A 19,392-nucleotide genomic window follows, 5' to 3' on the forward strand; every position below is an offset into this window, starting at 1 on the left:
GTTCCTTGAATTCATCATAATACTCCATTGGAAATCCGTCTGGGCCCGGGGCTTTCCCTTTTCTCATTGATTTTATTGCCTCGGATATTTCTAATAAAGTGATTTCTTTGTTTAATGATGTTATTTTCTCATGTGGAATTTGCGAAATTTGATATTTTAAAAAAAATTCCTCAATTTCCTGATTATTTTTTTCTTCCTTTGAATACAAAGTTTCGTAATATTTTTGGAATATTTGCATGATTTCCTCTGTTTTATAAAAATATTTTCCTTCAAATTTAATCCTATTTATTATCCTTTCATTTCTTTTTTTTTTATTTGCCAGGTTAATAATTTACTCGGTTTGTTTGCCCATTCAAAATTCTTATATTTCCAATGTTGTAATTGGGTTTCGAGTTCCTGATCTATTATCTTTTCAAATTCCACTCTTAATAACTTTAATTCTTGTTCTATCTTTTTATCATATTTTTATATAGTATTTTTTTCTTTTCTTCTAATTTCTTGTAGAAGATTTTCTTTCTTTGTTTGTGCCGCTTTCCTTCTTATTGCATTTTGTTGGATAAAGTACCCACGCATAAAAGCCTTCCCCGCTTCCCACACTATTGTCTGATCAGTCTCCCCATTGTCATTCAATTCAAAATATTCTTTAAGTTTTTTGTTCGCTTCTTTCTTGACATTTATGTCTTTCAACATGAATACATTTAATCTCCAATTTTTCTCTTTGTTTTTTCCTTCCTTCAATGTCATGATCATTGGGTTATGATCAGATATAGTTTGGGGGCCAATTTCTACCTTTTGAATTCTCTGTAATAATTCATTTGTTATCCATATCATGTCAATTCTGCTTGCTGTCTGATGCCGGGCTGAGATGTGTGTGAATTCTTTTTTTATGGGGTTTTTATATCTCCAGGTATCCGATAAATTAAAATTTCTAACCATATCAAAAAATTTCTTTGGTAATTTCATTCCATTTTTCTTCCCCTTTGTCCCATTTTTATCAAATTCAGGGTCTATTATTCCGTTCATATCTCCCATTATTATAATTTTTGCTTCGATATGATTCATTAATTGGGATTCTAATTTTTCCAAGAAGGCTAGTTTACTCCCATTTGGGGCATAAAGGCCCACCCAAATCCATTTCTCGCCTTCAATTAATGTTGTTACCATCACTATTCTGCCTTCTTTATCAGACCATAATAATTTCGGGTTCCATTTTTCTTTGATGTAAAATACCACACCTCTTTTTTTCTTTTCATCTGCCGCAATGAATTCTCTTCCCAATTTGTCATTTTTCAATACCCTCAGATGTTTTTTGTTTATATGTGTCTCTTGGAGACAAATCACGTCCAAATTCTGCTTTTTTAATATTTGCCCCACCCTATTTCGTTTTTTTTGTTATTCAAACCATTTACATTCCATGAAATAGTTTTTAAATTCATATTCGTTTAAATGAAATTTATTTATAATATTTATTTGGAATTAATTGATTAAAATTCAAAGAATCAAGGTTGTCTAAGTTAAGCAAATACGAGGAAGACAAGGCTGATTTTCCTATCCTTTTACAGTATTCTTTCGAATGAACCTTCAAAAAATCAAAGAATAGAAGGAGGGGGGAGGGGGGAAACAACAGTTATAACAACTACATCTTCTATACCTCCCAGTGTTAATTTAAATCACAGAATGGATAAAGAAAATTCTCAAATACATTTGCATCACCAATTAAGTCCAGTCTGGATATTATCATGTCCTTTCTTATCAGTCATCTATTTCTCCATCTTCTTCTTTCTCTTCATCTTCTTGTTCTTCTCCTCCTCCTTCTTCTTCCTCTTCTCCACTGCTATGTTCTTCGTCTCTCTCATCATCTGTTTTAGGTTGTTGGTCTTTGATTATTTTTAATTTGTCACATCCCAGTTCCTGATTGTAGGTCCTGCAAAATCTATCCGCCGCCTCTAGAGTATCAAATCTCCTCCATCTTCCCTTGAATGCGAAGGCAATGCCTTCCGGATACTCCCATTTATAAAGAATTTTTTTTGCACTCAATAATCTGGCTAGGAATTGATATTTTTTCCTTTTATGGACCAGTCTTGGGGGTATTTCTTTCAGAATGATTATTTCGGTACCGTCCATAATTAATTTCTTTTTTCCCTTAGTTTTTAAAACTTTATTGCGCAGCCCCATGGTAGTAAAAGTTACAAGGCAATCTCCGGGCCAGTTGTTTGCTTGGGCTTTTCTTGAATTAACTCTGAAGATCTCATCGACATGGGTTTCAATTTCCGGCTCCTCCAGGTTTAACCAGTTCGCCAGCGCTGTTATTATTCTCCTCTCAATATCCTCATTGGGAATTTCAGGGATGTTTCGGAATCTCAAAATTTTTTCTCTCATTCTCATCTGTAGCATAGCAAGCGCATCCTGCGATGCCTCCAGCATTGCTTTATGGTCCTCCAGGTCTTTCTTTATCTTTTCTGTTTCTTTTTTCCCTTCTCTTTTCTCTTTGGAGATATTTTTCAATGTATTTTCCAATAATTGATTTTTATTTTGCAGTTCTTGGGTTATTTCTGTTGTCTTACTTGATACCTCCTCCACTTTATTTAGCTGTTCTTTAATTTCTTGTTTGTCTTTTTCATTTGCCTCCAATTTTCCATCCATTTTCTCTATTTTGTCTTCCAGACCTGTAAACCTTTCATTTATATCTTTCTTCATTTCTGAGAGGTCTTGCTTAATTTCCCCTATATCAGTCTTTAAGCTCAGAATTAATTCTCTAAGATCCATCTCATGTTCTGCTGTTGAGACTCTTCTCTGGGAGGTGCTGGCTGAGGTGAATTTCTTAGATTTATCTCCCATTTTTTTTGTTTCCCCGCAGTACCTTTTTTCCTCCACACGATGTCGTTCTTTAACAAGTTTCTCGAGGGAAATACTTTTTAGCTAGCGGTAACCGCTTGATGTCACTGTGTTGCTCTGGGAGTGACTTTTTTTTAACTGTAATCGTCACTTCTGGTTACCTTGTTTCCTCGTTTGCTTGGTCATCCTTTTTAATGTGGCATTGCCATTTTCTTTCTATACCCGTTTGGTTTTTTTAAGCCGATAAATAAATCGGTTTTTCAGTTGGTCGGTTAGAAAATCCACTCCTTTCAAGCATTCACAGAGTCCGCAGTACTTTCTCAGAAAAAGTTATCGCATTTATGGTTTTCCACTCCACACCACGATTCTATCCCGTACTATGTAAAGCTTATATGAAAAACAGAGCTCGTACAGTCCCTTTTTAAAAGACAATCTTGTCTCCCCGGCTTAAAGATACTTTGTTTCGCCCCTGGCAGCGTCTCTTGCATGCGCTAAATTCCTTCTTTTAATCTTTCCCTCTCCCCCGCTCTGCTTTTACGTTCCTTAAAGCTGCTCAGGTTTGCGGGGGGGGGAGTCTTCCTTAGTCCTTTAAAATCCCAGTTCTTTAATTACGCTCGGGTATAGTGTTGGGTTTTCATATTAAAAAGGAGTTTTACCGTCGTGAGCGCTGCTGGTTTCGGCTTGTGCTGGCAAGGTCTCTGTCGTAGTGCCCAGGAATCTCCCCCTCCTTCAAAATGTTGCGAAGGTTTGCGGGAGGTCCCTTTGGGGAACCGCCGACGTTTCAGTTGGGAATCGCCTTCCAAAACCTTGTCTGGAGGGGTCGCTTGCCTTATCCAGCAAAAAGGTCGAGAGCGGCAGAGCTCCCGTTTTTCGCCAGCTCGCGCTCCGCGGTCGGAACCGGAAGTCAGAACATGTTAAATTGAAATATACCAACAGATAGATTTACATTCGTTGGCAGGATTTGAATAAACATGCACAAGTTTTTAATAGAACAATGTGAACAATTAGGGAAATGATATGTACAATTGTATAACATGCAGAAACAATATGTAAAATTAAATCAGATAAGGGAGCTGAGGGAAGTCCAAGGAGGGGGGGAGGGATGGAAGGGGGGAAAGTAGTTGATTGTAGTATTGATAATTTGTATTGGTTTAATATTGATAAATAAAATAAAAAAATATACCAACGTAATCCGCTATTTTGTAATTTTGATGCCTTTCAAATTATGTCCTCTTTATTATTTTTAAATAATGTTGTTTTATGTATTGTTCTCACTCTTTATCTAGATCACAATGTTTTGATTTTTGTTGTTAATATTTTTAGGAAATATATTTCTAGAACTACAGGTTTCAGAACAATTAAGATCTCAGATTCATTGCATTGGGCACACAAGGAAAAACCAAACAGAACACGGTAACAGTGTCTGCATTCAAACCCAAAATAAAATAAAAATTGTAGGGTTTCAAGCAGGCAACTTTATATATTTCACCTCTTCTTGATGTGCTAAATGTTAGATCCATAACCTCTTAGAGACCATAACCTATTAGAGTTGCTGCAATGGAATCCCTTAATTGGACCATATGTAGAGAAGAAATCAATGCTCTCAAACATAAGGAAGAGTTTCAAACTTTACTGCAAATTGTCTTGAAATAGTTACAAACAACCCATGTGACAACCCAGTCAGATGAGTGGCATATAAATAATAGTTCCAGGTACCCTTCATTTTTAGTATTTAAAATGAGAGCTCCCTACGCACATCAACTTATTATATAACCGCTATATATATTCAAATAGTAGTGGAACTTGGAAAGGGCCTGTGTGTAGGATGGAAAGGGGGTTGATTTTAGGAAGAAGCTGATTTCTAGACATGTCATGCACTAAAAACCATGCACTAGGCACTAGGCAAGCCACCCAAATCTCTGAGTGGTGCTAGATTCTAGGGAGTTCCAGGCATGCCTTTCGAAGACTCATGGCTTCTTCTTTTTAAATGAGGCACAGTGGATATGGTGGTATATTTCCAATACTGTGGATCCTCCAGATCCGTGCACACTTCGTAAAACTTCGCTGCTTCTTTGCATGCATGCGGCGTGATAGAGCATTCACAACCTGCAAGTTACGTTATCCGAAGGTAGCGTAACCTGAGGGTCCGCTGTATATGGTTTATTTACACACATATACAGTGGTACCTCTGGTTAAGAACTTAATTAGTTCCGGAGGTCTGTTCTTAACCTGAAACTGTTCTTAACCTGAAGCACCACTTTAGCTAATGGGGCCTCCTGCACCGCCGGAGCACGATTTCTGTTCTCATCCTGAAACAAATTTCTTAACCTGAGGTACTATTTCTGGCTTAGCGGAGTCTGTAACCTGAAGCATTTGTAACCTGAAGCGTTTGTAACCTGAGGTACCACTGTATGTACAACCTGAGCCTACGATGGAGGGGATCACAGCATAATCATCCCATGAAGGTGTTGCTTCTCACATAGCTGCAACCTTAGATTCAAGCTGACCTAATCCATGCCTCTGATCCTCTCTCCAGCTTCATTTGTTTTAAAGACTGCTGCCTTTACTAGAGTGCAACTCCCCCCGTCTCATCATGCACGAAAATTCCATTCTCAACTCAACTCTAACGCTACACCTTAAAACACTCCTTTGTCTTCCAAACTAACTCTGACTTGAGAAAGGCCCCCCTCCCATTTGCCGTCTGGCACAGAGTCCCCCCCTTTGGAGTTTCTTAATGGCCCATTACTTCCCTTCATAAAAGCATGAAAAAGAGTGAAACTCAGGGCAAAGGTGGAATCTACCCATTCTTCATAAGTATAAACAGAATGTACATTTTCTGATACATTATTTAAAAAAAAATAGTATCAAAAACAAGTCCATGGATATAATACAACAAAAGTTAGTTATTACACAAACTAGTTTGTTTCATTGAGCCATCTCTTTATACTCAAGCAATGAAGTATTAAATCATATAAAGATTCCATTTCAAAACCAAAAAGATATATTAAAATAGAAGTGAATATGCCAGATTAGCCTCTAATTTTACTTAAAAGAGTAAAGAGCTTCAGGCTGGCTTCCACAAAGAAATACCGGTATAACTTAAATTAAAATAAAAAACTATTGATCTCAAAACCACCCCACAATAATAATAAATGCTGAAATGCTTTCGTTTTTTTCTGTAGCTAATTTATGTTTTGCTGTGCAGGGAAATAAAAAAACAAATTTATTATTCATTTATTTCTCATTTATTTCTACATCCCAGTAACTCTGCACTGGAAGCCAAGATGGAGAAGATCTCCACAGCCACCATGTATTTTCCTCTTGGGCTCAGGTAAGTTGGAACAAAAGTCAGCCAAACACTGCAAAAGACCAACATACTGAAAGTGATGAACTTGGCTTCATTAAAACTGTCTGGCAACTTTCTGGCTAGGAAGGCCAAGGTGAAACTGACAATGGCCAGGAAGCCCATGAAGGTGACAGATCAGCATCTAAAACAAACAGGCAATGATTCTACAATCCAAGAATAAAAAAACACAAATGCAATTTGATTCACCTAGAACCAGTTTATCTGCATACCTAGGAAAACCAAGAACATAAATAAAGTTACAAATTATTCTATCAGTTATAACTTTTTTCGTATCAGTTGCTCTCTGTTGTTCAGGTCAGGTCTCAGAAGAATGATGTAGCATTTGGGGGAAAAGATGCAGCCCAGTAAGCCAGCACTTGAAGCTAAGATAGAGAAGATCTCCACAGCCACCATGTATTTTCCTCTTGTGCTCAGGTAAGTTGGAACAAAAGTCAGCCAAACACTGCAAAAGACCAGCATGCTGAAGGTGATGAACTTGGCTTCATTAAAACTGTCTGGCAACTTTCTGGCTAGGAAGGCCACGGTGAAACTGACAATGGCCAGGAAGCCCATATAGCCCAAGACACAATAGAACATAGTAGCTGACCCTTCGTTACACAAAAAAACTATTTCTTCTGCCATTGAGTGCATGTCCAAATCTGGGGATGGTGGAGAGGTTGTCAGCCAGAGAGTGCAGATGCCCAACTGAATGATGGAGGAGAAGAGGACTATGGAATAAGTCAATTTTTGTCCCAACCATTTTCTCATCCTGGATCCTGGTTTGGTGGCCATGAATGCCAAGACCACAGATATGGTTTTGGCCAAGATACTAGAGAGGGCCACAGAGAAGATAATGCCAAAAGAAGTTTGTCGGAGAAGGCATGTTGCCTGAGTAGGCATTCCAATGAACATTAAGGAGCAGAGGAAAGATAAGAGGAGACAGATGAGCAGAATGTAGGTGAGGCTTCTATTATTGGCTTTGACTATGGCAGTGTCCTGGTGCCTGATGAAGATGCTAAGCACTAGAAGTGTAATCAGAGACAACAGAAGTGCAAAGGAAGTTGAAATGATTGTCAAAATGTCATCAAATGCTAGGAAATTTGGAATCTTGAGAATGCATTGATCCTTGGCTTTGTTTGGATATTGATCTTCTGGACATCTGACACAAGTTTCTTTGTCTAAGAAATGAATAAAAAACACTAAGTGTTAGGAACTGCCTCACCAGGCAGCTACCAAAACTGAGCGTATTTCACGAAGGGAAAGGTAAACATTTTCTGACCAAGATGCTTGAAAAAATGCCATCCATCATATTTGCAATTTACCTACGTTTCCCCAGCCAAATTCTATACAGCTTTTTCTATTGCATCATGACTAGAGTGATTACTAACAAAGTCCTGACAGGTGATATTTATCTTCCTTGCTTCCTTATATTCCTATACACAGTACTTAAACTTTTACAGGTTAGTGGAGCAGTGGAGGGCCGTGAGCAAGGGAGCAGTGTGTGGTGGCTGAAGTTGCTGAGAGGGCAGGTAGTTGGGCAAAAGAAGCTGGAAAGTGAGTGTTGGTGGAGGCCATAGCAGTCAGTGATAGAGCAGCGGGATAGGCAGTGAAGGCTGACGAAAGAGATGTGGGGGGCAAGAGACCTCCAAACATAACTGCTCTCCGTAGGAGAGAGAAAAGTATTCAGCACCCATCATAGATATCCACTATAAATCCTTTCTGTTCAAAAGAGAGATGAGAGGGGTGATATTTCTGTATTTTGGATATCAACTCAGTCTTCTCGAATTCAGATAACCTGAGTTTGTGCTCAGGTAATTATATATTTTGCCTCAGATCTGCAATTCAGGAGTTTTGACCGTATTGCATTATTGTCTTTTAAAATGATATTTATTTCTCTGATTGGTTAACCTTACAATTTTTCTCTTTGGTAATCCTGAACTATGTTTGCTTAATTAAATTGCCTAACTTTAGAAAATGAGACTCTTTCACGAGCCCTAAATATTCTGTTTTCTGAATACAGAGAAGAAGGATTAACTACATTCCTCTCCACAGTGACAGCTGTTTCTAGGATAATCTAAGGTGCTGCTTTAACCATTGAAGAAAATGTTAAGTACATAAAATGTATTCTTAAGCTTTTACCCTGAGCAGAACAAATGTGGCACAGGGTGTGTGTAGGTGTCACATTTCCTGAAAAAGGGGAGGTTCCTAGAGAGGGCTGAAGAACAAACCCCTCTTCTTCATTTTTACAGGTCACCTACACTAGGAGGACACAGTTTCTGTTACTTTCATTTTTAAGCCATTGGATTTTCCCAGAAAAGTTTCCAAAGTTACTGCTTATTCAAAATCACACAGTTTCCTGAGTGTTGCAACTTCATTTTGGGGCATGAGTACATATTCCTACCTTAACATATTTTCTCAGTTATCTGGGATGCAAGGACAATGGAAGGGCCTTCTATCTATCTCTCTACTGATATAAAAATGTAAGCTGTCTATGTTTGTTATATTCCACTTTTCTCCGAAACTGCTTGACCAATTAAGTTCATATTTGGACACAACATTTCATTACAATATTCGAGTGTTTCCATAACTTTAGATTATACAGATGTCACACATGGGGTTTTTTGGGAAAAGCCAGAAAAACAGGAATAGGAGAGGTTGCAAAACATCACCCTCTAGCAGCAACTCCCCTGGTACTGCAGCTACCAAACCTTCCCTCTCCAAAGCAGCTCAGCTCGGGTTTATAGGGAACCCCTGCTCGACAAGAGCGAAACTACAGACTGACCTGAGGGGAGGTGGGGGCTCACAAGGCTGGGGGGTGGGGGGAGGATGGGGTTGGGATGGGTCATGGATCGGGACGGGGTGGGGTGGGGAGTCACAGGGATGAGCCACAGCAACACGTGGCTGGTACCACTAGTGTCCAGCCATTATGGCATCAAAGTTACATGGGAACTTGGTTATGTTGACATGTGTCATTTGTTATTCCAGCAAGCTTTGCCTTTCTTTAACAGAAAATAAGTGCTCTGATCTATATACGCATATAGAATAAATATAAATGCTATCATTTCATAAAACGTACAAAGCTAATTAAAAGAAGCTTGCAAAAGAACTGGTCAGAGTTTACTGCAGTCAGTTGTATAGTCTGGCAAATCTTAGCATGACATCTCCTACCCTTCTCATTTGAGAACATCCCATCTGGACATGGAGCACAATCATAGCAGCAAAATTTCTTCCCTTCCTTCTTTTTCTTGCCATTACCAGGTCGGCATTCATCATTGCATACTGAAAGGGGCGGTACCTATCCAAGAAAGAAAGAAAGAAAGTTTAGCATTAGAAAATGTTCCGAGAATTCCTCTTACATCAGATGATCCTTCAGTACACAGTAATGTTGAAGACATTGTTGCTGTGTACACCATACATTAAAAACATATATAAATCACACCCGCTCTATAGAATCCTGTTTCTTAAGGATGCTGGGAATTGCAGCTCTGTGGGGAGTAAAGTAGAATTCTTTGAAAGAGTTATGCCACTGGATGTAACTGGAGGCAACCTTATAATATTATGTGCATCAGGTTCAGACCTGCTTTTGTAAATGAATGAACCTTAGTTATCCCTATGGATGGATGACATCTACAGTGAGGAAAACAGGGGGAGTGTGACCCTATTGATTCTCCTGGACCTCTCAATGCCCTTCAATACCATTGACCGTAGTGTCTTCCTAGATCCGCTCTGTGAACTGGGAGTTGGTAGCACTTCCTTCCAGTAGACTAATTGCCATTTGGGCAGAGAATAGCATTTGGAGACCACCTTTTGACCTCTTCACTCTTGCACAAAATAGAACAGGGCGCCATTTTGTCTCCAGTGCTATTTTACTAGGGTTGGTAATTAGTGTCCCTGAGCCCAGTGTCCATCTAGTACGCTTGGGAGTTTCTTGGTCTTATCTGATTCAGGAGTGCCACCACCAGTCTCTGGAAACAGTAATGGGCTGGATTAAGGCTGGCAAAGTGAAACTGAATCCTGCGGGTGAGTTGTTACCAGGTCTAGAAAATTTGCAAATTGTCTGTTCTGGAGGGGGTCACATACCCTCTGAAGAATCAGGTATGTGTGTGGCATTTAGGCCTGAGTGGCTAGGTGTGTCTTCAGTTAACTTTGGCTCATGTGGTAGATCAGACCATTTCTGGATAAGAATAACTTGGTCATTGTGGTTTATGTCCTTGTAACCTCAAAGCTTGACTATTGCAATGCAGTCTATGTAAGGCCAGCCTTAAGATTGGTCTAGAAGTCCCAGCTGGTGCAAGATGCAACAGCTCAGGAGCTCTGTGGAGCAACATACAGTATGATCCACATAGGACACCTCTGTTGAAACAGCTGCACTACCTTCCAGTACGCTGCCATGCCAAAATGTGAAGGTTGTGGATATGGCAGTAGCACACAAATCTGTATACAGATATACCTAAGTGTATACCTGAGTCACTGAGAGACACCAAGGTTGCAGGTTCAGTCCCCATATGGGAAAGCTGCATATTCATTCATTGCAGGGTTTTGGACTAGATGATCCTCAGGGTCCCTTCCAGTGCTGCAATTCTATGATTCTACTATTCTTCTCCTGAACCCTGCTCAGTGATTACAGTATGTTCACTTGGTTTAACAAGTCAGGTTGGTTTACTAAGGATCAAAGCCTTCAGCTGGATTGTCCCCACTTTATGCAACTCTAACCGCATGTACACAAGGGAAGCACCAAAGCTTTGTGCATTCCATTGCCCGCTAACAACTTACTTTTTTACCCGTATTTTCTGCCACCTCTTCACACATTGTTCATGATGTTCTATTTCAAAATGTTTTGCAGCAATAGGAATTTGTGCTTCATGTTTTAACATACTATGCATTTAATGTATTGTTTTTACTGTACAAAACTCAGATTCATTAGTTTACAGGAGGATACAATTTAGTAATAAAACTGATAATAATAGCATAATGCGTAAGTTAAAAAGAATTAAAAAATATCAAATACAAACCAATGTGATTCAGTGAACTAGTACAAATAAATCAAATCTTTGAAATAGTGCAGATCCTAGGTAAAGATAGCCATCAGTTCCAAATATTGCAAGACTAAAACCAACATTTTAGCAGCAACCTCAATACAGTCATACCTCAGTTTAAGTACGCCTCGGTTTGAGTATTTTCAGTTTAAGTACTCCACGGACCTGTCTGGAACGGATTAATCCACTTTCCATTACTTTCAATGGGAAAGTTCACTTCAGGTTAAGTACGCTTCAGGTTAAGTACGGACTTCCAGAACCAATTACACTCATACCTCGGGTTAAGTATGCTTCAGGTTGAGTACTCCGCGGACCCCTCTGGAACAGATTAATCCACTTTCCATTACTTTCAATGGGAAAGTTCACTTCAGGTTAAGTATGCTTCAGGTTAAGTACTCCACGGACCGTCTGGAACGGATTAATCCACTTTCCATTACTTTCAATGGGAAAGTTCGCTTCAGGTTAAGTACGCTTCAGGTTAAGTACAGACTACCGGAACCAATTGTGTTTGTAAACAGAGGTACCACTGTAAAATGATCTCAGTTAAAAGTCATTTTGGAAACAATGGTTTTCAAAGAATTTCTGAAACAAGTAGCAGTAAAGACCAATGCAAACCCCTTAAAGGTGGATTTAATTGCATAGGGACCACTACTGAAAATGGTATGCCAACAGGGCCGAACATCCAAAGCTGATCACAATGCACTAATACATTCATATGGTTGAAGGCAGTCCTATCAGTAGTGGTTTATCTCTGTAGAAATGCTCACCTTCCACATATCAGTTTACTTCATATATTTAATAAACATTTGTTTGTCAACACAGCTGGCTATTCCAGTGCATTTCAGATTTATACATTATATGAATGAATTACTCCATCCTTTTATTTACATCTATTGCCCTCCCAATTCATTGTAAGACCATGAATGCTGATACTTGAAACCTGAATCAAGCCTTTGTGCCATTCGACTCGGTCCTCAAAAATGGCCAGCTCTTTCCCAGAAGGATTGCGAGGATCCAGTGTCCCCACTTTTACTCTGACATAGGATTTATTACGGAACGTGATCAAGTTTGTGATATCAAATCCAGCTGCCAATTCCCCGTGTTCGTTTAGTGTGATTAAATCTCCAGCACTATTATTGAATGAGATTCCTTGAAGAAAAGAGTGAAGCTTGGTGGAGAGAGAAAGATAATTTTATAACATTGTAATATTAAAGCCTACAAAGGTCCATATAGTTAAAGCTATGGTTTTCCCAGTTGTGATGTATGGAAGTGAGAGCTGGACCATAAAGAAGGCTGATTGCCAAAGAATGGATGCTTTTGAATTATGGTGCTGGAGAATTAATGGATGCTTTTGAATTATGGTGCTCTTGAGAGTCCCATGGACTGCAATGAGACCAAACCTATCCATTCTGAAGGAAATCAGCCCTGAGTGCTCACTGGAAGGACAGATTGTGAAGCTGAGGCTCCAATACTTTGGCCACCTCATGAGAAGAGAAGACTCCCTGGAAAAGACCCTGGTGTTTGGAAAGATTGGGGGCACTAGGAGAAGGGGACGACAGAGGGCGAGATGGTTGGACAGTGTTCTCGAAGCTACGAACATGAGTTTGACCAAACTGCGGGAGGCAGTGGAAGACAGGAGTGCCTGGCGTGCTCTGGTCCATGAGGTCACGAAGAGTCGGACACGACTAAACAACAACAAATATTAAAGCGGTGGGGGGCTAAATGGGGGCATGGGGAATCTGTGAACCAGTATCAGCTCCTTTGGGGACTAGTAAAACTAGTTTCTTTTTTAAAGGGATTTTCAACTCTCTGGTTCTACACAAGGGTGGAACTATCATGTTCCATTCTTCCATTAAAAAAAATCCATTCAGAAATTCAATATATTTTTGTGCTGTGAAATAGGTTGTTAAGCAAACATTAATCATCATCATCATCATTATCACCAACATTTATTTATACCTCGTCCATCTAGTTGGGTTTCCTCAGCCACTCTGGGCGGCTTCCAACAAAATACAGTACAGTACCAGTATTAAAATAGTCAAACATTAAAAGCTTCCCTAAACAGAAGAAATGTAATTAGTTTCCTTGTATTGTAAATTGTGGTGTACATTGAACTGCTTGCTGGGTGCTGAGGCTTATTTCATTGAAAAAGTCCAGCCAAATAATCTGAATCTTGTTGCACCACATATAGAACACAGTGACTTGCTTTTTTCAATGATAACTCATAGGCTGTGCACAAAATATATATCAGCACCCCCTTTTTCTACCTCTCAGTGGTCCTGCTTACACCATTCACTTGAAGCATTTAATGTGTATATTTTTATTTTCTCTGTGTGTGTACAATAAAGACCCCCATTTTAAAACCTCTATGAGTGTGTTTCAAGGTAAATCTGCCCCAAAGTGTTGTTGCCACTGTCCAAAGAACCTAATTCACAAGATTTGTAAAACATGGGTACGTGAAGAATGAGTCTACTGAGGAGTTTTATTAACAAGGAGTGAGTTGTGGTTGACAAAGGACAAGTGTGGTAGCAAATATAGGAAGATGGTGGTAAATCATTCGTCAAATGAAGATCAAGAGAATCTCCAAAAGGAGAAACGAGGTCAAAAATATTGCTATTAAATGAGATCAGATAATGTTAAGGGAAGGAATTTGAGAATGAGAAAAGCAAGGAGTGTTCATATACTGTAAGAATTTAGTAGTCAATGTCATGTTTGATACTGCATGTCACACCACTGTGCTATACCCAGGGGTTGATTATTCATATTTGTCATTGAGGAAACACTACCTTCCAAGGTCCCACATTCTTAAAAGACAGGTTTCCCCAGGCATCCATTCCTTTATTTTTGGCTCTTTCTGAGTACATGATATGCAAAGCATGTGCCAAAGCATGGACAGCATTGTAGATACTGTAGCTGTGGCCAGTCATGCTCATTTCAAAAAATGGTGCAGGAAGGCTCTCCAGCATCTCCTCTTCTGTACATGGATAATGTTTGAAGAATGTAGACACACCTGTAGAATTTGAAACAGAACAACTGAATGCTTCTGCCCAGAAATCGTTGATAAAACCATCTCCATCTGCCTCGGAAGGATTTATTGTCTGAAGAAAGGCCCGGAAATCTTGAATTTCCTTTGAGTGAATTGTAAAGGAAATGGAACCATGGAACATTCGGCTAATTATATCACTCATCATTTGAAGTTTATAGACTCTGAAATCAATTTGGGCCGTCGTAATCCACACCTTTACTGCAGAAAAAGTATATTGACGATAACTGGTTCGATACAAATCGATTGCTGCTACAGTATTTGCCAACCATGTGATTGGTGCACTTTCTCCAGATACAATAACAGCATTGGCTTTGCCCACCAGAACAGCTGGGAAAATATTTAATCGATCCAACAACATTTTGACCAGACTTTCAGATAAACGCACATTTGTTGGAACTCTTTGTGTGAATTCAGAACAGATTCCACTTTTGGAAAGCATTGACTCTATGGTCTGCAAGAAATGTTCTCCACCTTCATCATCCTGGGCAATGAGGCCGACCCATTTCCACTTGAAATGCAAAAGGAGTTGAATAATTCCTTTGTACTGAAAATCTTCACTAGGAACCATTCGATAAAAGGAAGGGGACTTGATTTGATAATTGATTGCTGGTTGAAAAGAGCCATATGAAATCTGAACAATAAAAGACGGGCATTACTGAGTTGAAACAGGAGCTCATATTTCTCTCATTTATCTAAATATTTTCCTACAGTGCAATTTTACATATCCACAACTTACCTCTTTTAAAGCCACTATTCTGTCTTTTACACATACATAATAAATATATGCTATCTTCATCAACTTTTCCTCAAGCTATTCAGTCCTATTTGGCTCACAGGAATTCTTTTCTACACATCTAAAACACCTTTTTTGGAACCTCTCCCATCTCATACTCCTAGATTGATGCCCAATTTATTTATTTTTATATATTTTGTTAATGAGACATGTCTCTTCTTATTAGGGTGGGGTAAAGGTCTCCTGCCAACCTAGCAGTTCGAAAGCACGTCAAAGTGCAAGTAGATAAATAGGAACGGCTACAGCGGGAAGGTAAACGGCGTTTCCATGTGCTGCTCTGGTTCTCCAGAAGCAGCTTTGTCATGCTGGCCACATGACCTGGAAGCTATACGCCGGCTCCCTCGGCCAAAAAGGCGAGATGAGCGCGCAACCCCAGAGTCGGTCACGACTGGACCTAATGGTCAGGGGTCCCTTTACCTTTACCTTTTAAAGGTAAAGGTAAAGGGACCATTAGGTCCAGTCGTGACCGACTCTGGGGTTGCGCGCTCATCTCGCCTTTTTGGCCGAGGGAGCCGGCGTATAGCTTCCAGGTCATGTGGCCAGCATGACAAAGCCACTTCTGACAAACCAGAGCAGCACACGGAAACGCCGTTTACCTTCCCGCTGTAGCGGTTCCTATTTATCTACTTGCATTTTGACGTGCTTTCGAACTGCTAGGTTGGCAGGAGCTGGGACCGGGCAACAGGAGCTCACCCCGTCACAGGGATTCGAATTGCTGACCTTCTGATCAGCAAACCCTAGGCTCTGTGGTTTAACCCATAGCGCCACCTGGGTCCCCCTATTAGGGTGGGGTATAAATAATAAATTATAATTATAATTATAATTACTACTACTAATTTAATTTTTTTAAGGAAAAACTCTGGCATGTGGAGACTTAGGGATGTTAAACAGGAAAAATGTTATTATTTTACAACAAACTTGTGAAAACAACAGATGTGTCAGGAGATAGAATTCTCTCAAGTAACAGTAAATTTTCACGCACATGCACACATAAATTCAGTGGGTGTGACAGGTTTCAAAACAAGATGGTAAATGTATAGCTTTACTTCAGTTCCTTAAACTATTTGCAGATGTGTTACTGCTCAGGTCTTAATATTTTGGTTCTGAAACAAGTTGGTACTTTCTGTCAGTTTTCCAACCTTCTATAAATCTGGGCCCTGAGGCTCCTCTTCCAGGCCAGGGGATCACCGCACACTCCCCTTCTAACTGGTCTGGGGTTATTATTCTCTCTCCAGAAGATCTTTCCCCTTCTCACTGAATCCAAGTAGAATATTCCCTCAGAACTCCAATTCTCCTTTCTCAAATTCAGCTACCCATTTCTCACTTGTTTGTATACTCTTAGAAATGTCTAGCCACTGTCTTTTAACTGAACACCCAGCTCAGATACTTCCTTCTCTAGTTATAGGTGTTTCCTCAGGGCGAATTACACATACAGCACAGAGGCTATACTACTATCCAGCTGAACAGCAGGAACCCAAACTCTCAACTCCATTTCTTTTCCCCTCCAAAAGTGTCGCACCCATGATAGCTGTACCTGCAGTCAATCAGAATGAGTCACCAACCCAGCACTTTGCAAACTACACCACCCTGGGGGGTTTCTGATGCACTGCACCACCAAACCCTGGTCTATCTGAGCTTTCTGTCACAGTTTTGATAATTTCTTCCTCACTTTTAAATCAAAAAGTCTTCCAGAGTGGCTTACATACAATCAGCTAAAACAAGTCCACATTAGGGTGATGACTTTTTTACAACCTCATTTCCCTGTATCATAATTTGATGAGCTTTCATTAAAGATTAGATAAAATCTTACTTTCAGAGAGATTTGATTTAAAAAACCTCATGCACAAAATGATTTTTAAAAAATTTATTTATCAGTTTTTTTACCATTTTTGAAGTCACTGTAAGCAGATATAAAATTGAACCCAAGCTTTAGAGTCACATATATACAACATTATATAGGGTCATCAAACACACAAGGAAGCTTTTTTTAGCTGCAGGAACAGTATAGATGCCACTAGAGGACGATGTTTTGCTACCTCTCCTGTAGGTTCTTTTCCCAGCATGCCTGGCAGGGTCTGCTGGCTGAGTTTTGAGGTCCCAAAAAGGGGCTTTTACCTTGCGCAGGTGTGACATTTGTATACCCTATGTTGCTAAGAACACTCCCTATTGTGGAATGTGGTGTTGTGTCCAAATTTGATACAATATATATATAGAATTGTTAATACAATTTTATGAAATGGTAAAACGGCATACAAAAAAAATTTAAAACGGTTTGTGTGTAACCTTTTTTTAATATTTCAATGGAATATACCTCGTTTTAGTCTTTAATAGGCAAAAGTTCATCTATTTGTGCTACAGGAAATAATTTTTGAGAAAAACAATGAAAAAGTCATCACCCTAGGCCACATCATTCAGTTCATTTTCATTCTCCTCTCTTACTACACCACTCAATCATTATCAATTATACTACAAAGAGAGGAGCTGGATAAATTATGGTGGGTGATTAAGGGAAGTACTCATTTCTCTGATTCTCAGATCCTACCTGTGGAATCTTGAAAAGACCTAAGATGTCTGCCATGCGTGAGGAGGTATCAGAGCTGAATCCCCCAATGACTCCAATTACATTTTCCTGTGTGCCACATTTGTAGTTGGGGACGAAGTGATGTGATTTAAAGAGCAGGTCCAGAATGGTGCGATAGGTCATCCTAGAATCAGTATAGCTGTCATAGATGTGGAACCCAAGGGTAACATTGGGCAGGATATTGGGATTATCATTGATCTCATCAATGGCAAACACCAGTGCAAGGATGTGCTGGTAGAACTTGGTCACCACACTACAAATAAAGTTGACATGTCATCAGATAATTAACCAATGCACAGAACATTTTATCACAGTATTCATCTACACATAGTATTCACCTACAGTATTCAATTGCCTGACTATAAGGAAAAGTTACAACCAGAAAAGTTATTCATCTGGCAAGTCCTGTTGAAAATAAGGAAAAAAAATATTGTTGGTAACTTTTGTGTATTGTGCCTTTGGATTTCTACATTATCAAATTCGCCAAGTTTGGTTCAGTCTTCAGACCAAATCATTTTGTATGTCTTAGAATGCACATATTCTGGAAACTGTATAGTATGGGTCATATATGTTCTTGGTTTTTTTAAAATTAAAAATAATAATCAATTTTGTTCTTTACTCTGAAATAATTACAGCTTGAAGCATCTAGTCTGCCATAGGGTTATAGCTAAAGGTTTCTGAGAGTTCATGAAAAGGCTGAGTACACTACTAAGCTTCCATGTACCTTCAGCATCTAGGCTTTTAATAGCTTGAAACCACAACGTTGGAGGCTGCTTTCTTGTGCATCCCTTTATCTCAGCATTGCCTATATGGGAGCTTGGGAACTCTGGCCATTAGTTAACTCCAGCTCCATCAGCTCCAGCCAGCATGACAAATGAAGAGGGAATGTGCAATTTGTAGTCCAGCAACTTCTAGAAGACAACAGGTTTCCCTGGTCCAGGTACTAACCTGGGATTTAAAAGGGGGGGGTCTTTCGCAACCCTACCGACTGGGGTTAAACTTGGGAGCATTTGCATGCAAGGCATCTGGTGCTGTGCCAGCAAATTGTTTGCTGCCCTAGTTGCAGGTTTCTCTTTAACAACCTATTCCTTAAAACAACTGCATCATTCAAACTAGTCATTTGATATCATAAGCAGGTAGTACATATATAATAACAAATATATAAAAGGATGTCATATAGAGGAGGGAGAAAGGTTGTTTTCTGCTGCTCCAGAGATGCGGACACGGAGCAATGGATTCAAACTACAAGAAAGAAGATTCCACCTAAACATTAGGAAGAACTTCCTGACAGTAAGAGCTGTTTGACAGTGGAATTTGCTGCCAAGGAGTGTGGTGGAGTCTCCTTCTTTGGAGGTCTTTAAGACAGGCATATGTCAGGAATACTTTGATGGTGTTTCCTGCTTGGCAGGGGGTTGGACTGGATGGCCCTTGTGGTCTCTTCCAACTCTATGATTCTATGATTCTAGTAGTCAACAGTTTTGTTTTTTGCACATCAGCTTTTATTTGGAAAAAAAAATCAATGGGAACAAAGTATGGACTGTTATTTTCCCCTGGATGGCTATCTCCTATCTTACCTGGATGCCATCTCCTCTCCCTCTGTCACACTTTTCTGTCTCACTGTCTTTCCCCTCCACTTTTCTTCCCATTGCCATCCGCCAATACAGACCTAGGCTGGGGACTACATGGAGTCCTCAGATTTCAAGCTGACTCACTCTACATATAACCTTTAGGTTGCAAGCTGCTACTTATGAAATG

The 19,392-nt window shown here is 39.5% G+C and overlaps 1 protein-coding gene across 1 annotated transcript; it reads right to left on the reverse strand.

Moving 5' to 3' along the window:
* Positions 1-6,457: 6,457 nt before the first annotated feature.
* LOC118078234 (vomeronasal type-2 receptor 26-like) lies at positions 6,458-14,831 on the reverse strand. Its single transcript, XM_088654778.1, has 4 exons — positions 14,004-14,831; positions 12,158-12,385; positions 9,350-9,476; positions 6,458-7,359 (listed from the first exon to the last, which is right to left on the reverse strand). Exons 1-4 carry the CDS (start codon positions 14,829-14,831, stop codon positions 6,458-6,460), a joined length of 2,085 nt encoding a protein of 694 aa, XP_088510904.1.
* Between the last annotated feature and the right edge of the window lie 4,561 nt (positions 14,832-19,392).

The sequence above is a fragment of the Zootoca vivipara genome, chromosome 12 (assembly GCF_965207765.1).
Source record: "Zootoca vivipara chromosome 12, rZooViv2.hap1.1, whole genome shotgun sequence".
Lineage (NCBI taxonomy): Eukaryota > Metazoa > Chordata > Lepidosauria > Squamata > Lacertidae > Zootoca > Zootoca vivipara.